The sequence below is a fragment of the Vidua macroura genome, chromosome 4, assembly GCF_024509145.1.
Source record: "Vidua macroura isolate BioBank_ID:100142 chromosome 4, ASM2450914v1, whole genome shotgun sequence".
NCBI lineage: Eukaryota > Metazoa > Chordata > Aves > Passeriformes > Viduidae > Vidua > Vidua macroura.
The window spans coordinates 31,005,060-31,025,302 of record NC_071574.1 but is presented as its reverse complement, the minus strand read 5'-3'; the positions used below and the strand labels follow the sequence as shown (position 1 = coordinate 31,025,302).

The window sequence follows — 20,243 nt, the reverse complement described above, 5'->3', positions numbered from 1 at the left end:
CGTCATGTTGTTATGATGAGAAAGGCAGACTTTTAGCCTGATTGTTTTATTTTTACCAAGGGACACTTAGTGCTGTGTTTTATGTGCTCCCAGAATATGAGCGTATGCACTCATGGTGTTCCAAAACCTCAAAACCCATGGTCAATTATACTGCTCCAGAATCTAGGTGGCTCTAGATTCCTTACCACCAGTTTCTCCAGCAGAAGTACTGCTGGCTCCATCTGTCCCACACAGCCACACTCCTTGTGGCTTTGAAAATGCACTGACTCCTAGAATGCTTGAGGTTGGAAAAGACCTCTGGATGTCACCTGGACCAACCTCACTGATCAAACAGGGACAAAGTCAGTTGCCCAGGACCACGTGTAAGAGGCCGTCTAAGCCCCCACATTTGCCTACCGATTGCCACGAGGAGAAACCCCTTCCCTCCACTACAGCTCCGGCTTGGAGGGAGCGGCAGTGCAGGTGTAACTGCTGTACTGTTACGTTAGCTGTTCCGAACAAGGCCTGGCAAGAACTCGGCAAGGAGTTGGCAAGGACCTGGCATGGACCCAGCAAGGAACAGCCTACTGCTGTTCACCCAGTATTCACCCGCTTTCCACCATTTAAGCCGAATTAACTTTTGGGGTGACTCTAGTGGTCTCTCACTGAAGACCCCTCATCTGCCTCGTTACCACTGTGACTGACGGAGGGAGATCAAAAACCCTCCTCCTAAAGACTGAGACTGAGACCCCTACCACAGGGAGTGGGGAAACCACTAATGACATGACCTGTTCTTCTTCAGTAGTTCCAATGGACTTATTCTTCATTGTGTTTGTCCTACCTTGGTGGTTTCAGTGGACTCACCTGTTCCCCCGCAGCAATCACAATAGACTCTCATTGTCCTGCATGTTCCCCCCTTTATCCTCTGTGGACCCCTGAGTTGACCAGAACTTCGGAGACTCCCCCGATACGACAGACAGATCCCCATCATCCAGACCACTGAGGATCTCGCCTGTGTTGGTAGCTATTCCCATCCCCCCCCCCTCATCCTTTTATCTCCTTTCTGATCCCCCACTATCGCATTTACTGTTTTGGCCCCTAATAAAGGTGCATTTGTTGTGATTAACTGATAGTCCCTTGTTGTTTGCCTTTTTGCACTTTTGGGATTGGTGAAAAGAACCATCACGACACCCCACAATAAGTGGATCATGACACCATGTCCAGTCAGGATTTTAATATCTCCAAGGATAGAGACTCTACAACCTCTCTGAGCAGACTGCCAGTGCTTGACCACCCTCACACTGAGAAAGTTTTATTTAAAAAGCACCTCCTGTGTTTCCGTTTGTGTCCATTGGTTCCAGTTCTGTCATTGAGCATGACTGGAAAGAGCCTGACTCCATCCTCTTTTCACCTTCCCTTGAGGTGTTTATAAATGTTACTGAAATCCTCCCAAACCTTCTCTTCTCCATGCTGAACAGTCCCAGTTCTCTCAGCTCTTCCTCATAGGAGGGATGCTCCGATTCTTTATCATCTTTGTGGCCCTCTCAGGGGGGCTCTCTCAGGTAAATTCACATCTTTTGTTGGGGAGCCCAAAACTGGACACAGCACTTCAGGCCTCACTGGTACTAATACAGGGACAGGATCACCTTCCTTCACCTGCTGGCCATCTCTCTCCTAACAGCCCAGGGTACTTGTTAGCCTTCCTTGCCACAGCAGTGCACTGCTGGATCACAGTCAGCTTGGTGTTTGCCAGGAGCCCCAGGTCCCAAGGTACCTTCCAGATGGTCAATCCCCATTATACACTGGTGCCTTGGTTGTTTGTCCACAGGTGCAGGACTCTGCATTTTGCTTTCATTAACATCATGTGACTGTTATTGCCCATTTACCCAGCTTATCGAGATCTCTTTGAATGACAGCACAACCATCTGGTCCTCTGACTCCTGAGTTTTGTGTCACCTGAGATGATGATATATTTTATTTCAAACTTGATGAGGGTTCACTCTGTATCAGTGACCAGGTCATTACTGAAAAGGTTAAACAGAATTGGCCCAGGAGAAGACCTGGATGAGGAAGGCACTCAAAACCTCAGGAATTTCTGATGTGTCCTTTGTCACCAAGTCCTCTACCCCATTCAGGAACAGAGCCACATTTTTCCTTGTCTCCTATTTACTGCCAATGTACTTGTAACAGCCCTTCCTTTCATGTCCTTTGTCAGATTCAACTCCAGGTAGGCTTTGGCTATCCTAACCCCATCCCTGTATGTTTGGACATCATCTCTATGTGCCTGTTGAGTTACCTGTCCCTGTTTTCACCTCATGCATGCTACCTATTGTTTTTGAATTTAGTTAAAAGCAACTTATTCTTCAGTGCAGGCATCTTAGCAGGCAACCAAGCTGCCTTTGCTTGGTTTTCCTGCTCAGGTTGATGGACTGCTCTTGAACGCGGAGAACGTGGTCCTTGAAAAAAAAACTACCAGATCTCCCAGACACCTCATCTCTCTGGGTTCATAACCCATGGGATTTTTCCAAACAAGACCCTGAAGAGGCCCAAGTTTTCTCTCCTGAAGTATAGGACTATGGTCCTCTTATTTGCCCTGCTTCCTCATCTCAGGACCCATCATCTCATAGTCACCACAGCCAAAGCTGTGCCTGGCCTGTGCCTCCCCAGCCAGTGCTACAGAGCATTTCCCCTCATTGCCTGCTCCATCACCTGCATCAGGATATCACCATGAATGAGCTCCAGAAACCTCCTGCGCTGCTCGTGTGCTCAGCTGTATTACTGCTTCAGCAGATGTTGGGGTGTCCAAAGCCTGCCATGAGAACTAGAGCCTGGAGACTTCTTCCAGCTGTCTGAAAGCCTCACCTCCTTCTTCCTGATCAGGGGGTCACAGTTAAAAATATTATTTACTGCATACTAGTCTGTGGCTTGTAACATTTCTGGAAGTATTTCTGTGCAATGGTTTTTCAGTGAAATGCTTTTTTCAGTGAAATACAAGCAAAATAAAACCTGAGTCAGGAAAAAGCTTCTCTCTATATAGTGAAGCCCATCCTCTTTTGTTCCAGTCATTTCATCTGTAGGCTAAAGGGCACCCAATAATTATGACTAGATTTGAGCTGAAATCAAAATATAGTAACTCACAATTTGGGATATCCAGACTTATACCTGCAAAAGCACAGCTTGTTTTATGGATGCCCGGCTGGAAGATATTTTGTGCATAAGCTCCCAGCCATCCCATAAATACTGCAGCGCATAAGATCCCACCCCCTCCAAAGGAATATGTTTTCAAATACTGAACAGCATCCCCCATAATGAACTGCCAATTTAAAGAAGGGAATAACTTTTAAGAAACAGTTCTGATTTGGTAGCCACAGATGGGGATAAAGCTGTACTTGTTATTGCCATCACAGTAAGTCAGGCCCTTTTTTGATTTATGCAAATCTAACCAAAAAAGCAACACATAGCTATGCATTTCTATCACCTCCAATTTCAGCATGAACAAAAGAGTAAAGTAACTGCTGAGTGTCAAGGAAGTAACTGGTGTATTACCTCTTCTCATCGCATGCAAAGCCAACAGCATGATACTATCCGTGAGTGACCCAAGTTCAAATATGGTGCAAATGCTCCTGAAATAGTTCCAAAAAAATAGAGCCAAAGAAGTCAGAATTTGTCCCCTCCTTATGAAGTTTAAAAAAATCTAAAAATAATATATATTTAATATAATATATTTCAAAATACTTGACTGCAAGGAGCAAGATGCCAACCTCTCTCTTAAGAAGACGTATTACCCTATAAGATCACAACTAGAGGGGGTTTACTTTATCTGTGACCATTTGTACAGCCAAACCTTAGCCTTGCTTAGACTGGTGACAGGGCTGAGCATCCCTTTGTGCTGGGCTAAATAATGAGATAAGTTTCAAAGATCAGTGCTGGAGCCTTGGAATATTAGTGGATTGACTCTAAAAATGTCAAAACCCCCTTTGCTAGAAAACAAAACTTATACAGATAGTTGCAACAATTTATTTGAAATCTCACTGAATTATGCAAAGCTGAAAATAGAAGAATTTTTTTTTTCCCAGCCCTGTACATTTTTCACAGAGCCACCCTTCTGCTTTCCCAGGACAAGGCAAGGTAAAGAGGGAGCATATACACACACTGCTGTAAAGCAAAGTAGCTGAGAACTGACTCTGCTAAATAAGTGCAATCTCATTCATCTGCTTAATATATGAGGCAGATCTGAAGGGAAACCTCAAGAAACTGCTTAACAGTTATCATTCTCTACAAGCAAACAGCCAAAGGAAAATCTGCTCAAGCATAAGGTAAGTATTCACAGACATATTGCAGATACAGGTAATAACCCTAATAGGTCTTCTACAACTATAAATAGGTGAGAGATGCTGGATGCTTCTCTCTCTTCTTCACAAAATGAAAAAACAAAAACCACCCAAAATTCAGAGACATATCCCAAAAATAACAGCGGGCATTTCAAATATGTGGCTAGCCCCTATGGCTAGAGCACAGCTGCGCATTGCGTAGCTTTAGAGAATTAAAGCTGTTACCTGCACACATTCTAAATGCACAGCCAGCATTAATGACATAGGCCATCTAGGAAGGATTAAGGATTAGTTATCATTTCAACCCAACGAAAGAAGATCTATATTTCTTTTTTAGACATGTAATTCACAGGAGAATCGTGCTTGCCAACACTCTGAAAAAATAATCTTTCAGAATTCTTGCAAACCCACTGTGTTATGATTTCATCTCATGAAATACAACACCTTTACATTAAACCTCATAAAACTAAATCCTGCTGGATCTCTTCCAGGCTCAGAGAATAAACAGCTATATCAGTGATGCTTAGAACAGTAATATCTGGCCCACTGTCATATGGCATTTTCCCATTTACAGAGGGGAGCAGGTCTGCAAACAGCTAATTCACTTTGCTATTACAAAATCCTCACATATAATGAATTTCTCACATAATTGTTCTAAGAAATGCTTCAAAAAGAAGGAAAAAAATGCTTTGAAAACCATAATACGTATTTATTTATACTAGGTGTTGGGGAGAGGGGTTGTTAACCTGTTCCCTCCCTTCCCCTTAATATAACGTGTTGCAGAGCTGCTCTGGTTTTCAGCAAGCAGGAACAGGTTTAGTTGTCTGGGGCTCTGGTCAATAGCAAGGGGGGGAAATTTGTTGTCAAAACAGCTTAAACCCAGAGAAGAATATATCTAATGAGTTTACTCTGTAAAACATGATTATTCTCCCTTTGCTGTCAGAAGTGCTATTCAAATTCCTTTCAGCCCTGCTGGTCCAGCCCAGAGCATGAGTAAGGAAGATATCCAAATAACAAGTACAATTACACCAGGCAACACAGATCAAATGCTCAAACCCTCCTCAGAATCTCAGGGCAAATGTCTTCCATAGAGATGGAGACTGGTGTATGGCCAAAGAATAAAAGCAATTTTCTATGTGATTTAGAATAATCTCCATTTCCCATGTAGAATTGTGCTTCAGTCCCCTGGTCTAGGCAGAGGTTTGCACATCTTCATGTGGAAACTGAAGTTACAAACCCACATATGCAGATGTCACACATTCCTTCCATCTTGCCTATCATTTATCTGGCTAATTACATCTCCAAACCACAACCAGATCCACAGAGCAGGAACAGCACATGAGCTGATATCACTCCTTACCAGGACCTGAATTCCCCTAACATTCCCCTTCTCATTTTTTTCTATTCTGACCACAGCATTCTGGATTTTAGTAGCCACAGCTGGAGGATCACACTTCTACAGTAAAAGGGAGAGGTTAACAGTGCTGTAACCTGCCCATGTCCAGTGGTACTAAGCAGAGGGAGGAATCCCAAAACATATTGTCAGCTAGGAGCCAACGGGGAAGGGACAAAGGTTTCCTGGGAATTGTTAGGAGATGTTGTTTGAAGTGGCAGAAGAGAAACATCCCTGTTAAGATGGTTGATTAGATGACACAACAGCAGGACAAGGTTGCTGACCCCATCACCAGAATTAATGAGGAGGGGATGTAGATGTGTGGAGGGCAGTAGGTTGTGCCTCCAAGCTCCCTGTCAAGCAGAGGACTATGCAGGACACCTTCAGTAGCCAGATATCACGCTCCCAGTCTTTCTCTGGGGTGGGGAAGACTGACACCCCAGGAACGCTCTCCACGGATTCATGGTTCTCTCAACCAGCAAGTGACTTCTGTCAAAAAACTACTGTATACATAGGGTGTCAGAATTACAAACACTTGAGGGTAGGAGGAGAGAATTTCAGCTCTTGATCATCTAAGAAGCTCCAACTTTAAACTGGCTAATGACCCCAGCCCACAGTTAGCCATTCTTATGAGGGGCAAACCCAGGCAGACTGTGCAACACAGCACCAGGGGAAGTCACAGTGTCCACAGGGGCAAATCATTGTGAGGGAAAGAAGCAAAAAATAACAAAACATGGGTGACAGCACACCAGGGTTAATGTGAACTGGTATTGCCATTCTTAAGAGCTTACTCTGATATTTCAAGCATAATTTTCAACATAACTTTATCATTTTCAACCAAACCAAATAAAGATAATGCAACACAGTTTCAGCTTTGTTCATCCTTTTCAGCGTGAACTCTTTCAACACCCAAATGTGTAACTCTATACACTAAGTAGCAAAGGAGACATGTCTGTAAACCATGGTAACTTTTATTTTTAATGTTCATAAAACTACTCAAAACAACATGATTTCACTAATTATTCAGATATAAATAGTAATTCTAAACTGACCCTGACACACTTTCTGCTACAACTTTACTTACAGGGTCTAAACAAACCTTGTTTGCTGTGAAATCTTCTAGGGAAAATAATACTGCACAAATAAACCAGAGAAATACAATCTCATGGGTTTTTTTCCAAAAATGAAGTTTTCCCTGCAGAAAGTAGGTCAACCCAACTACATATCAGTTGGGAACATGGGATGCAAGACACTTACTTCCCACAAAACTAGCAGTTCCAAGCAGAAGACCAAGCAACAACAAACTACTTAGGTAGAAGGCAGCTAAGAAGGATTAGTCTTACAGTCAACAGAGAGCTGGGAATACTGAAAATATTGAAATTTACAGAAACAAATTATCAATTTAAAGTATGAAAATCCACGAAAATAATAAATAAATGGGCTAGATAGTTCCAAAACTTACCTCAGCTTATATTACAAGTATGCATTTGCACGTACTGAGAAAGGAAAAATACATGTGGAGAAGAGCATGTTTATAATGTATTTCAAACAGGAGTTCCTTTACAAGACTCTTCAGCTTTACTTGTCTGCACCAAGTTCAGGAAGGCAAAACTACAATTCTAGCCTGAAAGCAGAATAGTAGAAGAAAGAAGAAATTTGAGATGTTGAACAAAAGTTTTAATATATTCCTTGAACATAGGGTAAATGAAAGTTGCTTGCTTTTTCTCAATTATTTCTAAACTTGTGCAAACTGCAAATGTAATACCAATACATCATAAGCCATGTCATGCAGACTGCCTCTGGGTCAGCTACTTCAAACTTCTGGATTTTTTTTTTTTTTTTTTTTGGAAATACCGACTCTAGAGTCTGCAAATACATTTCAATTACTGATTATGTGCATACTACTTTGATTATTTGAATCACTGTGTAATTTAACTCCAATACAATACAGAGGCTTGCTGATTAGATTGATCTAACATCACTGTTTCATTACTTTATTTTAGATAGCATAGCTTTGGGGAACAGGTTCTCTTGGTTTTGCTTTTCAAAATGTTTTACTACAAATTATTATTATTTTAAAATCATTTCCCTTGACAAGTAACGGGTGTCCAAAGCTTGAGGGCATTAGACTAGCTGTCTATCAGCAAATCTGACCATTTCCCTGCAAGAACCAATTAGTTCCGAAAGTGAGTTTCTGTACCTCACCTCCACACTGTACACGCTTCTGTGCCACACTCATTTAGAGCTCTTTTCTCTGTTAAGCGCTGCAGAAGCAGAGCAGCCAGTGGCTATTTTTGCCCATGCATCAGCAGATTTAGGTGAGCCCCCCAGCACACAGATCCACACCAAAGTTCACCAATGTCTGCAGCTTCAGCCACTCATCAGGGGAAGTACTAACAACAACTTCGGACACAAATGGCCAAAACCCACCCATGTCCTAACAGGGAGTAAAATTTGGAGCTAGACCCCTCATGACAGTAACAACAGCAAAACTCACACAGTAGACAATGGTGGTAGTATTTCTGTCCCCTGTCACCCAGCCCAGATGGAGGCAGCAATTCTCCTTTCTCCCCACCTGCCCCTCACAGAACCCAGGCATTTTGGAATAAACACCCTGCCCTTTTGTATGGCTCACACCGTGGGGCCCCGCTCTCTGCTCAAGGTGCTAGCTACTACCAGGCTGCAAATAGCAGCTAGGGGAACGAAAGGAAAGATTTATTACATTATAGCTTTTTAAACAAAATACACTAGGAAAACCAGGTACCATGCAAGTATAGCCCTCCAGGGCATGATTCTGCTACCTTTGCTATCCAGCACTTAGATGAGATAGATAGTAAAGGGAATGGTAATTACAAACAGAAATTCTGCATGAGCAAAAACGCTCACCACGACAAAAACTGTAGCCAGATATAGATACATGTCTGATAAATTTGAAGGATTGTAACTTACTGAAGTACTAGCATACAAATAAATCTGGATTTCTCTGTGTGTGTGCATAATACAACATCTAAGCACCTATATTTACTGCTTTGTATAAATGGAAAGTAGAAAGCAACATTAAAAAGAAGAGGTTTGGAATAATATTTAATAATGTTCCTACAGAAAACATTCCAAACTGAAAAAAAAAAGCTGAACATTTAAAGATACTAAATGCAGGGAAACTATTGAGGGAAAGACCACTAAAATTAAAACAGTAATAGAAGTGAAAACCTAGAAAACTCTGTGTGATTTGGTTTCATTTCCATTTGAAAGTAATCAGCCTCAATTTGATCTTTCCCTCCCACGATAGCAAACCCTGACTAAAGATGGCCTGGAGTTCCAGTCCCCAAACGGAGTTTCTAGAGAAGAAGAGCAGCGAGCAGAAATACAGAGCACGGTATTTCTAGGGGGAAGATCGATACCCCGCGTCACTCGGCAAAGGAAAACACGACACAGTGTGCACAAGCGCCACCAAGAGGTTCTTCTACCATCGCCCAAGGAAGATTTTCCCCCTGTGCCGCTCGGGCACATCCTCAACACCTTTCGAGCATGCTCGTCGCTGCATTTTCAGTGAGCATTCCAAATGGAAAGCAAAGGAAAGGATAACATTTTTTAAGGGTTCCTTCCAGAGAAGAGGGGGGGGAAGAGGGGAAGATATATCTACAGCATGTGCAGTTTTTGACAATGGAACTCTTAAATGTTGTGGCAACAGAAAACAAGATTGCTGCCCAGTCCGGATCTGGAAAATGTTAAATTCCACCTTATCAGCCACCGAAACAGCATCAGGAGAGATCTGCTGCTGAGCTGCCTCACATCAAAATCTATGCAATCCTACTTTTTTCCTGTTAAATTCAACTATGAGATTCAAATAGTAATACTATTTCTGTAGTGTGATGTTGGAGACCATTTTTAAAAGTAAGCAGAAATTTTCTTCAGATGTTTTCATTGTGGTGAGAAAACCAGTTTTGTCCTCATCACTGCCCTTTTATGACCTGAAGAGAATGAGCTAAAAAGCCACAGGTTTTTTGTTCCTCCACAATGTTAAGGGCAAGTCCTCAAGCTCTGATTTTTTGCTTAGAAAGCCCCTGAGGTCAGTATTCCCCTAATCTGCTTGGCCTGGCTACTCTCATCAGTCAGTGGGGCTGGACTCAATTCAGGGGTGAAAGCATCGCCCAGACATTTGGGGAAGGTGGATGCTTTGTGCCAGGTAAGGCTTGGTTGCCCTCCATGCATCTGTGCCTTCCTTTGCAAATCATTGCTCTCAAAGTGGCAAACCATCCATCCTAGTCTCACCATCTCCCACGAAGGGGAACCAATCTGGGGGCTGCCCAGGAGCTGAAAGCTCAACATTTTCTCTAGGAAGGGGAGAGGGGTTGAGACACAGCCTTGAATTAAGCCTCCCAGGAGAGGGTGCAGGCATCCCAGAGAGGTCTCAGGAGTGTCAGACTGCAAGCCACCTGGCTAAACCCAGAACTTGGAGCATTGAGTTGGACTAAATGGTCTCTAGAGGTTCCCTCCAGCCACAATTATCCCATGATTCTGCAACCCAAAAGGACAATGACACCTTCAGGTCTGTGACAAAGGAATGTGAGGCCCAGGCTGGAGGAGTCATCAGTGACAGCAGCTTTTGCCTCAAAGCTCATCACATCACCAAAGCACCTCATAGAGTCCGGGGAAGGGAAAAGCAAAGAGGCTTCCACATACAGTACATAGCCAGGTAAGGGACTGAGTGATCCCAAAGCAGAAGATATGGAAAACTATGACACGAATTAACAAATTCATACTCTTTATTGCTGCCTGTGTTAAAGCAATTGTATTGCCTATTCTTTAGCAGACAGGCAAGTGTCAATACATTTTCCCCTTTCCACATCTCGGCTTTCAAAAAAATGTACAGAAGTTCATAATTCTTATCAAGGCCTGAAAGCCAGGGGAAGCAGCACCATAGTTTTAACTTAGAGGGCACAGAACAAGCACACTCTTTAGAACACAATGCTACACTGAACTCCGTGAAAGTTCCAAGGACTCCAGTCATTTTCCCCACAGTTCAGTCATTTTCACCACCATCCATCAGGTAACTGAGGGTTGGGGGGAACTGGAGCTGAGGTTCTTTCTTTCAAGGGAGCTCATTCTCTCACCTAACTCACAGAATTTAAGGTGATTTAAGCACTTGAGGATTAAATGTGTTTTAACAGCTTATACAGATTTAAACATCTAAAGTGGCTTAAACGCTTATGCTACTTTCAGAGCTTTAAAGTGGCTTAACTATCCATGGCATTTGATAAATTTATGGGTGCTCAAAAGCCTATGCTGCCTTTAAAACAATTTTTAAAAACACCTTAATACATTTTTTTAAAAAAAAGTATACCTTAAAACATCATTGTATTTTAGGAGTGCAGTCCTCCTTGGCTCCTGCCAGGTCGGACCAGGTCGCCCAAAAGCTTCCAGCCGGATGGCTTTCGGGGGAGGTGGATCCCAGCGCTTTACCTGCAGCAGCGGGACCCGCACCTACGCTGGAGAGCCGGGCGGGGCAGGGCGGGGCCCGCAGGGTTGAACGCCCCGGGGGCCGGAGGGGCGGCACCACTCACTCCTTGGTTCCATTCCCAATTAAGCGTGAGACAGGGGATGTTTATTGGCCCGAGCGCGTGCCGCGGGACACCCCCGCGGGCGGCCCCGGGGACGCTCCCGGGCCGAGCCGGGCACATCTCCCGCCCCGCTCGCAGCCGGGGGGGCAGCGGCACCGGGGCAGCCACAACAGCCCCGCTCCGCCCGCAGCGCCCTGCGGTGCGAGGGGTGGTGCTGGCGCTGCGCTGCGCGGCGGGGCCGGGCCGGGCCGGCAGGGCGGACATCATCCGCACCCTGGGAAGGCGGCTGGGGTGGTGGTGAACGGGCACTGCTGCCCTGCAGACACGGCGAACAGCATTCGGGTCCGCAGGCCGGGAACGCCGTGCCCGAGCTGGCAGCGAGGAGCTCTGAAGGCAGCCTCGCCCTCTGGCGCTTTCACCTGCAAGGGATCAGAGCGAGGACACCAATGGTTGCTCGGGGCTGCAGGCGTGGGCTGGTTTTGTTTACGTGATCTCGGGTCATTGCAAACTTAGAGTAAATGAGTTCACCGGGGGTCATTAAAAATGGAAATAATAAGGTCTCAGTAAAACCTTGTTTCAAATCAAAGCTCAGTCCAGGAAAATGTGTGGTTTTTCTGTTTATTTCCTGTGGGCTGGAAACAAACAAGCAAACAATTCTGGTGAAAAGAATGAGCAGGTTTCTGTCAGAAGTGTCTCATCCTCCACCACAGAGAATGGTTATGATCTCTAGTCTAAACAGTCTTCTCAGATTTGGGTCTTTGCTTCCACATAGCCTATCCGTGGAAAGTAGTGTACGGGGAATTTATGGAGCAGGCAAATTTTCTTCTGATCATGCTGAAATCCACCTGAGGGGATATCAATGACTCCAGAAAAAATGAGAAGCAGTGAAAAAAAAGAGAGAGAAAAACAAACCACAAACTTGTCCAATTTATGAAGACCTGGTGAATAGCCCGACCATTCAGGGTCAGAACAAACCTGCTGGTAGATATCCTTCCACCAAAGAGGAGTTTGTGGACAGAGGCTTGTAGTATCAGCACTAGGGGCAGGAAGGGATATTCCTGGCAAGTGACAAAGCCTACAGCCTCTGACACTTGACAAAATACGCTTAAAATGGGCACCATAAGGCATCAGTGGGGCTCAGACCTGTGGAAGGCAACTGGGGACAGCAGCTTACATGTGCTCTCTTTAAAATTAATGGCAAGAACATGTGGTGCTGTAAGAAATAAACTACTTTTAAGCCTTACCACAAGTGATAGTAGACATTCAGGATAATTATTTTCCAGGTATCAAACAACTTCATGAGAGAAGCTGATCTACAGGGAGAGTACATTCATCAGCTTGACCCACTGGAAGGGATCTTGGGATCTCCACTGAAAGAACTGGCACTGGCTTCACCATGTGACTGCAGCCTGCCTGGGGCAGCACTGCAGCCATTCCAGCATGGCAGACCCGGTGCGAATGCTACAGGCCCCACCTCTTTCCTATGGCACAAGCAATGAGTCACATCTCTGGGAAGCCCAGTAGGGAAACTGGATGTACAGGGATCCTGCAATTTACAGAAGTCATCATGGCTGAGGCTAGCTTCCCATAAAACATCTCTATAAGGAGAAATATTCAGTAGCTGATTAATGAATGTGGTTTACCACAAAATGATACTACACAGGCCTACTCTTTTCAATAATAATCCCATAAATAATATTACTAAAAATCCAAGAATTATCCAAAGCACACTGAAGCTGAGTTGTGATCCCAGGGCCTTGCCTGTTGTCTTCCCCTTGGTGTTAAATCAACACAAACACAATTTTTTTAAGTGAGTTACTAGGTGAAGACAGGAGTGAAGGGAAAGGGATGTGCCTATGCTGCACGGAGCCAGGCCCGAGCTTTTAGCCTCAGAAAAACGTGCTACTATTTCGAAAGCACTTGGATTCTTCCACTCGGGGAAATCCCCCACTGGCAGTCGGGGCCGTCCAGGGGCTGTAGGGCCCGGGTCCGCTGCAGGTCCCCGCCCCAGGCAGGGGAGAACCAGGGGCAGGAGGGGCCGGGGGGCAGCAGGAGGGCCCCGCCTGGCAGCCCCCAGGGCTGGGCTCTACCGAGCCGGAGTGGGGCCGGGGGTGCCGGCAGCCCGCAGTTGCTGCCGGCGGCTTCAGCCCCGAAGTGAGCCCTGCCAGCATCGCAGGGAGGGGCCGGAGGTGGCAGACACTCCCCGGGGGATGAGAGAGCCGCCAGCCTCGCCCCTTGCCTGGGAACCGGCCCGGCCACATCTCCCGTCCGCTGGCAGCGAGAACTCCAAATGTGGGCAGGGGGTGCCGGGGGGAGCGCGGCAGCTCCGCAGTAGCTGTGCCAGAGGCAGAGCTCACCTCCAGCTCCCCGCGGCCCCTGCCCGGCACAGGAGCTCCTCGGGGTTCTTTGTTCGCCGGGATCTTTCCCTCCTTCTCCGTGCTCGCACGGTAATGTTCCTTCCAAAGATTTCCTGCCAAAAGACAATCCCCCTGAGCAAAAGCAGACCGAGAAAGTAGTGACCAATCCTTTCTGGATGGCTGTCACCAGGCTCCTCCCAGCCCCCGCTCCCCCTGCTATTTGCATACAAAAAAATCCAGAAAACTCCCGTTTGCCCCAGCATCTCGCTCAGACTCTCCGTCCCCGCCTGGCAGCAGGAGTCCGGGCTGGGGGACGCTGCCTGCGGCTGAGGTAGCGTCGCGCCGCCCGCCCCGTCACCCCGGCCCCCCGAGCCTTTCGCCAGCCCCCCCTCCACCTCCTCCGTGCCCCAAAATGCAGCGCCGCCTCTGCGCCCTGCTCCTGCTGGCGTCCCAGTGCATGGGCTCGGCCGCCGGGCTCTTCCCCTTCGGGGAGCCCGACTTCTCCTACAAGCGCTCCAACTGCAAGCCCATCCCCGCCCCGATGCTGCTGTGCCGGGGCATCGAGTACCAGAGCATGCGGCTGCCCAACCTGCTGGGGCATGAGACGGTGCAGGAAGTGCTGGAGCAGGCATCCACCTGGATCCCTCTGGTGCAGAAGCAGTGCCACCCGGACACCAGGAAGTTCCTCTGCTCCCTCTTTGCCCCCGTCTGCATCGACGACCTGGACGAGATCATCCAGCCCTGCCACTCGCTCTGCGAGGAGGTGAAGGAGAGCTGCGCCCCGGTGATGTCCGCTTTCGGCTTCCCCTGGCCCGACATGCTGGACTGCAGCCGCTTCCCCAAGGACAACGACCTCTGCATCCCGCTGGCCAGCAGTGACCACATCCTCCCCGTCACCAGGGAAGGTAAGAGGGAGCGGCCGGGTCGCCCTCAGACCGGCAGCATCTGCCCCCGACGAGGCGCCCCGACAGCGGGGTCCCTCCGCGGCTTTCCACGGGGGAACGAAGGCGTCTGCCTTCAGTTACAGCACGCCCCGGTGCTCCGGGACGGGGGACCGGGGAGGTGGCCGCAGACCAGGCTCAGGGAGGCTTTTCCAAGGGGCCGGGGAAACCGCAGGCACCGTCGGGGAACTGTCATCGGCCTGCACCCATCTCCATCCTCAAAGAAAAGGTCTGGGATTCGGCACTGAAGCCGCGCGGCATCCAGACAGTCATCGTCGTGTACAAGAGTCGTCGCTGTATCGCGGAGCTGGGCTGCTCTGTGTCGTGTTTCGACCTCCCTCCCCACTCCCCTTGTACTTTTTTACCCGCTAAAACAAAAACTTTTGGTTGAGGCGTGACCTTAAAAGTCCACCGTGACCCCTGTAGCGTGTCTGCCGCAGGATAAGGCGGGACAAAGTGCTCGGGCAGCTTCGGGGCTGGGGGGAGAAGGAGCAGGCTCTGGGGTGAAGGGATGGAAAGCTGGCGTTTCCCAAAGGGTTCCCAACGCCACCTGCTGTTCCTTTCTCCCCGGGTCTGACCGGGACTGTTGCTTGCATTTCCAGCACCCAAGGTCTGTGATGCCTGCAAAAATAAAAATGAAGATGATAATGACATCGTGGAAAACCTCTGCAAAAACGACTTTGGTAAGTGGAAGCAGAGCTCCTCTCGCTTGAAATTTGAGAGTCGAGGATCAGGTACAGCTCCCAGTGGAGTCAGTAAGAGATGTGCCTGAATAAAGGCAGGGCTTTGACCATCGGGTCATGAAACACAAAATTCCACCTTGGAGTAAAAATAGCCCTTTTTATCATTCTTTTCTGTTTACTGTTTTGAAGTAGTGCTCTTTTATGTGATGTTGCTGGCAAACCCAATATAAAGTAAAATGAGAAAAAAAAAAAAATCTTCCATGCAGACTATTGCCTGGGGAGAAGTAGAGCAAAGCTTCATTTAGATGTTTGAGACAGAGCCGCATGACCAATCTCAGTGTATCGTAAGAAAGACTCTCTCTGCAGATTAAGAATGAAGCTCTATATATCATTTGACAGAGAAGGTAATGCACAGACAATTGGGGATATAAACTTAATGGGAAGATCTGGGGTTAGAAGAGGACAAGAAAGCCCCTTCAACACAGACAACTGAAGGACACATTATCCACACATTAGCATTTCAAGAGCAAAAGGGAATAAGGAGGGGAATCCTTTTACAATAGGTCAGTGTTTAATACCTGGAAACAGATTTGTAGTATAAGTATCTAGAACAATTCAAAAGTCTTTCTTTAAAAAAAGAAAACAAAAACCCAACCAAAACATGAAACTATGATTGTGGGACATAATTGCTAAAACAATCAATAGTTTTGGCCTGGCAAATTGCACTCAGATAAATCCTCCTGAAGCTAAACATGCTCCACAGCTTCTTACAGAGCCCTGTAACCCCCTCCTAGTTATTTTACCAAATCGAATGCAGCTGTTGGACCAATTTGCCCTCCATGGGATCTATTCTTTCAAAAAAACAATGCATGTGAAATATCATTTCCTTACAGGTTTGCCTAAAATCCTCTCCAGCCTAATAAATTAAGTGTAGAAGTTTTGAGCTGCAGCAGAGATCAGGTTTCAGATTAGATCTAGGTACTTGCCTCCCCACCTCCCCTTCAAACGCTACTTTCAGGAAGGCTGCCCTCTCTCAGCAAAAAAATGGTGCTCTGCTTAGTGTAGCAAACCTGCCCTCCCTCTGTTGCAAACAGGAGAAAAGCTGGAAAAAATATTAATTTAGAAAGGAAGGGAAAAGAGGGGGAGGGGAAAGAGGAGAAAAGAAATCCAAAAAACCTCAACCCTAAGGTTGATTCAAACTGAAATGACTTGCATGCCCTTTGTGGCTTTAGAAATGGAGCCACCTGCTGCCTCTTCTGTCAGCCCTGACAGTTTAATTAGCAATAGAGCACCTCCCTCCCCAGGTCCTCTTTATGTGCACTAATGGGAAAAAAACCTCTCAATCTCTCTCCCTCTCCCCACTTCCCCCTCCCTTCGCTCTATTAGCCTTGAAGATAAAAGTGAAGGAGATTGCCTACATCAATGGGGATACCAAGATCACCCCTGAAACAAAGAGCAAAACCATCTACAAGCTGAATGGGCTGACAGAAAGAGATCTGAGGAAGATAGTGCTCTGGCTCAAAGGTGGCCTCCAGTGTACCTGCGATGAAATGAACGACATCAACGTCCCCTACTTGGTGATGGGGCAGAAGCAAGCTGGGGAACTCGTGATTACCTCGCTGAAGCGGTGGCAGAAAGGGCAGCGGGCTTTCAAGCGGTTCTCCCGCAGCATCCGCAAACTGCAGTGTTAGTGGCTTTGGTTCTGGCTGTCCTCCAGCAGCCACCCCTGTCCCAAGCTCTCTGGGCCTCGAGCTCCTTCCTGCTTTGGCCCCTGTGAGCCTTGAGATGCCGTGGGCACGAGACACAGTGACCGCTGTCGGAGAGGGGAAGAACCCCTCCGTTTTTGTACATAGGTTAAAATGTAATAAAAAAAAAAAAGACTATTTTTGGGAAGTATTAAAGTATCTCGCTTAAAGCTTGGGGTTTTTTTATGGTTGCAAACGTGACTTTGGTCTGAGGTCTTTCCCTCTTCGTTTCGGTAATGCAGGTTCATTTATATTGCTGCTTCTCTGTATGCGTGCATGTTTGTTGTGCCACAGCAGGAGACGCAGAGAAAGCCAAGCGTGCGGCTGGCCTGTCACCGCGGGCACGGCGCTTCCACTGAGGTGACACAGCTTCCCATCGATATTAACGCTATAAAGGTCACATTACGACTCTTGCATGTGATACATAGGCACCAGTAAGAGTATATTAACCATTCTCACATTTTATTTTCAACAAGTCTGAGCCCTTCTCTCTCAGAAAAAAAAAAAAAATAACAAGTTTTGGAGCTGGTTGATCTGAATGCAACTTTTTTTTTTATTATTTTGCAAATTAAACCATCTGTAGCTTAACTGTAATATACCTAGTGGTTAATCTGAAAGAGTTGTAAAATATTGCTTTAATTAACCTTGTAAATACTCCAGATAAATGTTATATTCTTGTATATAAACTTTACATCATAGTTTACTCATTGTCTCTGTATTCACTTTAATCTATTTTGGGAGAACTGGGAGAAAGATGTCCAACTGGACTTTGTCACGGCAAAGCAGAATTTGTCATTCCACCCTAAGTGGCCAGTAGAAAAGCACAAGGAAGCCTCTAGTGCTGCAATCAGAAAATCTGTAGCGAACCTCGTTTCCCCAGAGATGAGTCCACAAGACACAGGACTGAGGTTCAGTCAGCTCATTTTAATATGTGTCTGTTGAGCTCTAGGAGATGAGGCTCCTTTTCTGTGGCTCCTTTGTTCAACTGCCTGCATTTTCTCGTCTTCTCAGAGGGCTTTCCTGACAAGGAATTGCAATGAGACCACTGTCTTAAAAATTAAATCCATCTTTCCATTTCTTTAAAAAGACATATTAAGGAGAAAAACGTCATTTGCAACTTGCAATTCAGAATAATGGTAGAGCAAGGCATTTTTCTGTGTGTATGTACACTCACTATTCTTATTGAGAAAGAAAATAAAAGATACCTAATAGTATAACTAAATGAATGTTTTTCAGCATTTTTCTTACAAATGTTTTGTGATGAAGAGTATTACCTGAATTTTATTGTACTTACCCTGAAAAACAGTCTTGCTTCCCAATGCTGTTACACATAGAAAATTCTTCTTAGCTTCACTGACAGGATGAGCAGTCCCATATTCCCAAGAACATTTTATATTAACTCTTCACTGACAGAATAAAAATACACCACTAGACTTTTCTGTAAAGTAAAAAAATCACATTATTTTCATAAATTTAGTGTTATTTTTCATCATCAGGATCAAAAGATGAAAAGGAAAGATCCAGCAGGTACATTGCTTCAGAAAAATGAGTTATTTGCTCTCTCCCACAGTCTTAATTCATTCACTACACCCAGTGTAAACAGTGGTAGGCTGCTGACCATGCAAGAAAAAAGCAAACCTCATAAATGTCCTCAAAAGTACAAGATATTTGTAAAAATTTACAAACGGAAAAAAGTAACCAATCACTAAATAAAATCCCCATTTCAAACCGGCTCTTAATTATTTTGTGAAATGGTACCTGTATTTAAAGGCTAATACCTTGCTGAAATGTCATTAAAACCATTCTTCTGAATGAACCTGACTTACCAGGAAACAGATTTGACTCTTTTCATGTTATGGTGTAATTATTTTAACAGCAGCACTCTGTCCATCATCTCACAGAGCCATTTGCATTCAGGCGTTTTATCACTCTACCTATTCTGCTCAGCATATGATGTAATGCCTGTGCCTGAACAGCCTTGGGTTTAGAGGGAGCAAACTCACAGATGCAGAGGAGCTGTCTGAAGATGAACCTGGGGAAAACAGGCATGTGAGCCCCATGGAGGAAAGCTCTTTGAAGAGGCGGTTGTTGCCATGCAGTCACTGGGGACTGAAAATGAACAGCCAGGACTGTTGCACACAGCCTGCCTTACAGATACTAAGTTGTCCTACAGCAGCCATAAAATTATCTTAATTGGGCTGTCCTAGAAGGCAGCAGTACTAAGGCTGATGAGGATAGGCAGGTCACAAGTTACTCGCTCTGGGGTCATGTTAAGGCCAAGACCATATAACAGACTTTTGCCAAATTACTTAAATGTATAAAGACGTACCACCTATGATCAACAGTGCCCTGTCTTAAAGAAAAACCTCATACCACATTCCCCTTCACAACATAAACACAGTTACACCAGCAAAATCCTGTTCATATCAGGACAAATTCAGGAGAAGAAAAACAAACGTAACTGGCAAACATTCAATTTTGCTAGTATAATCAGCGTCCTGGATTAAGAGCACCCTGCCATACAGATGCCCTACGGATAAAGCCTCCTGCATATGGCCCTTGGCTGAATCACTGGGACTGTCCACTCTCAAGGTGAATTGATAGGGGTAGGATTACCTTTCAGATAAACAGGATTTAGGCAAACGTGAAAAGTAATGGGATTCACCTTTTCACAAAGTTCCATTACCTTGTTCTAACACTATTGTATTTAAAGATGCGTCATATCCGCCTCACCAAGAAGTGACAATGTTTGTTGCACAGCTTCTAGTGGTGTAAAAACCAGACATTGCAAACTACTTAACTGAAAATTAGGATTTTAAAGTCACAGCCTGAGGAAACTTCACCTCTCATATACTGGCAAAGAAGTAAACACATAAATTTTTACTCTTACTTGCTCAAAAATAACTGAAAATCTTTGTGCCAGGTAAGCAGTGAGCTAAACATATAACAAAAATGATCAGTGCCTGTTACTTCTCATAACTGTGTCACATATACTTCAGAGTAACTTTATTACCTGGTATCGTCCACTCCTAACGAAGTTTTTTTTTTTTTTTGCAATTGATGAAAAAAGGCAACCCACTGCTGCATTTTTTAGACACTTTTTATAAATAAAACAACATTTTTATGCAGCCAATTATGTAGCTTCCATTGTATTTGCTTTCATAAAAACTATAAAAGCAGCTGACTACAATGGATTAGTTTCAGAACAATAATAATGACACTTGACATTTATACAGAAGTTTCCATTTAGTTT

General features: G+C 45.3%; 1 protein-coding gene across 1 annotated transcript; it reads left to right on the top strand.

Annotated features, from left to right (window-relative positions):
* Positions 1-13,901: 13,901 nt before the first annotated feature.
* Positions 13,902-17,693, top strand: SFRP2 (secreted frizzled related protein 2). Its single transcript, XM_053976787.1, has 3 exons — positions 13,902-14,526; positions 15,165-15,245; positions 16,632-17,693. Exons 1-3 carry the CDS (start codon positions 14,034-14,036, stop codon positions 16,934-16,936), a joined length of 879 nt encoding a protein of 292 aa, XP_053832762.1. The 5' UTR covers positions 13,902-14,033; the 3' UTR covers positions 16,937-17,693.
* The last annotated feature ends 2,550 nt before the right edge of the window (positions 17,694-20,243 follow it).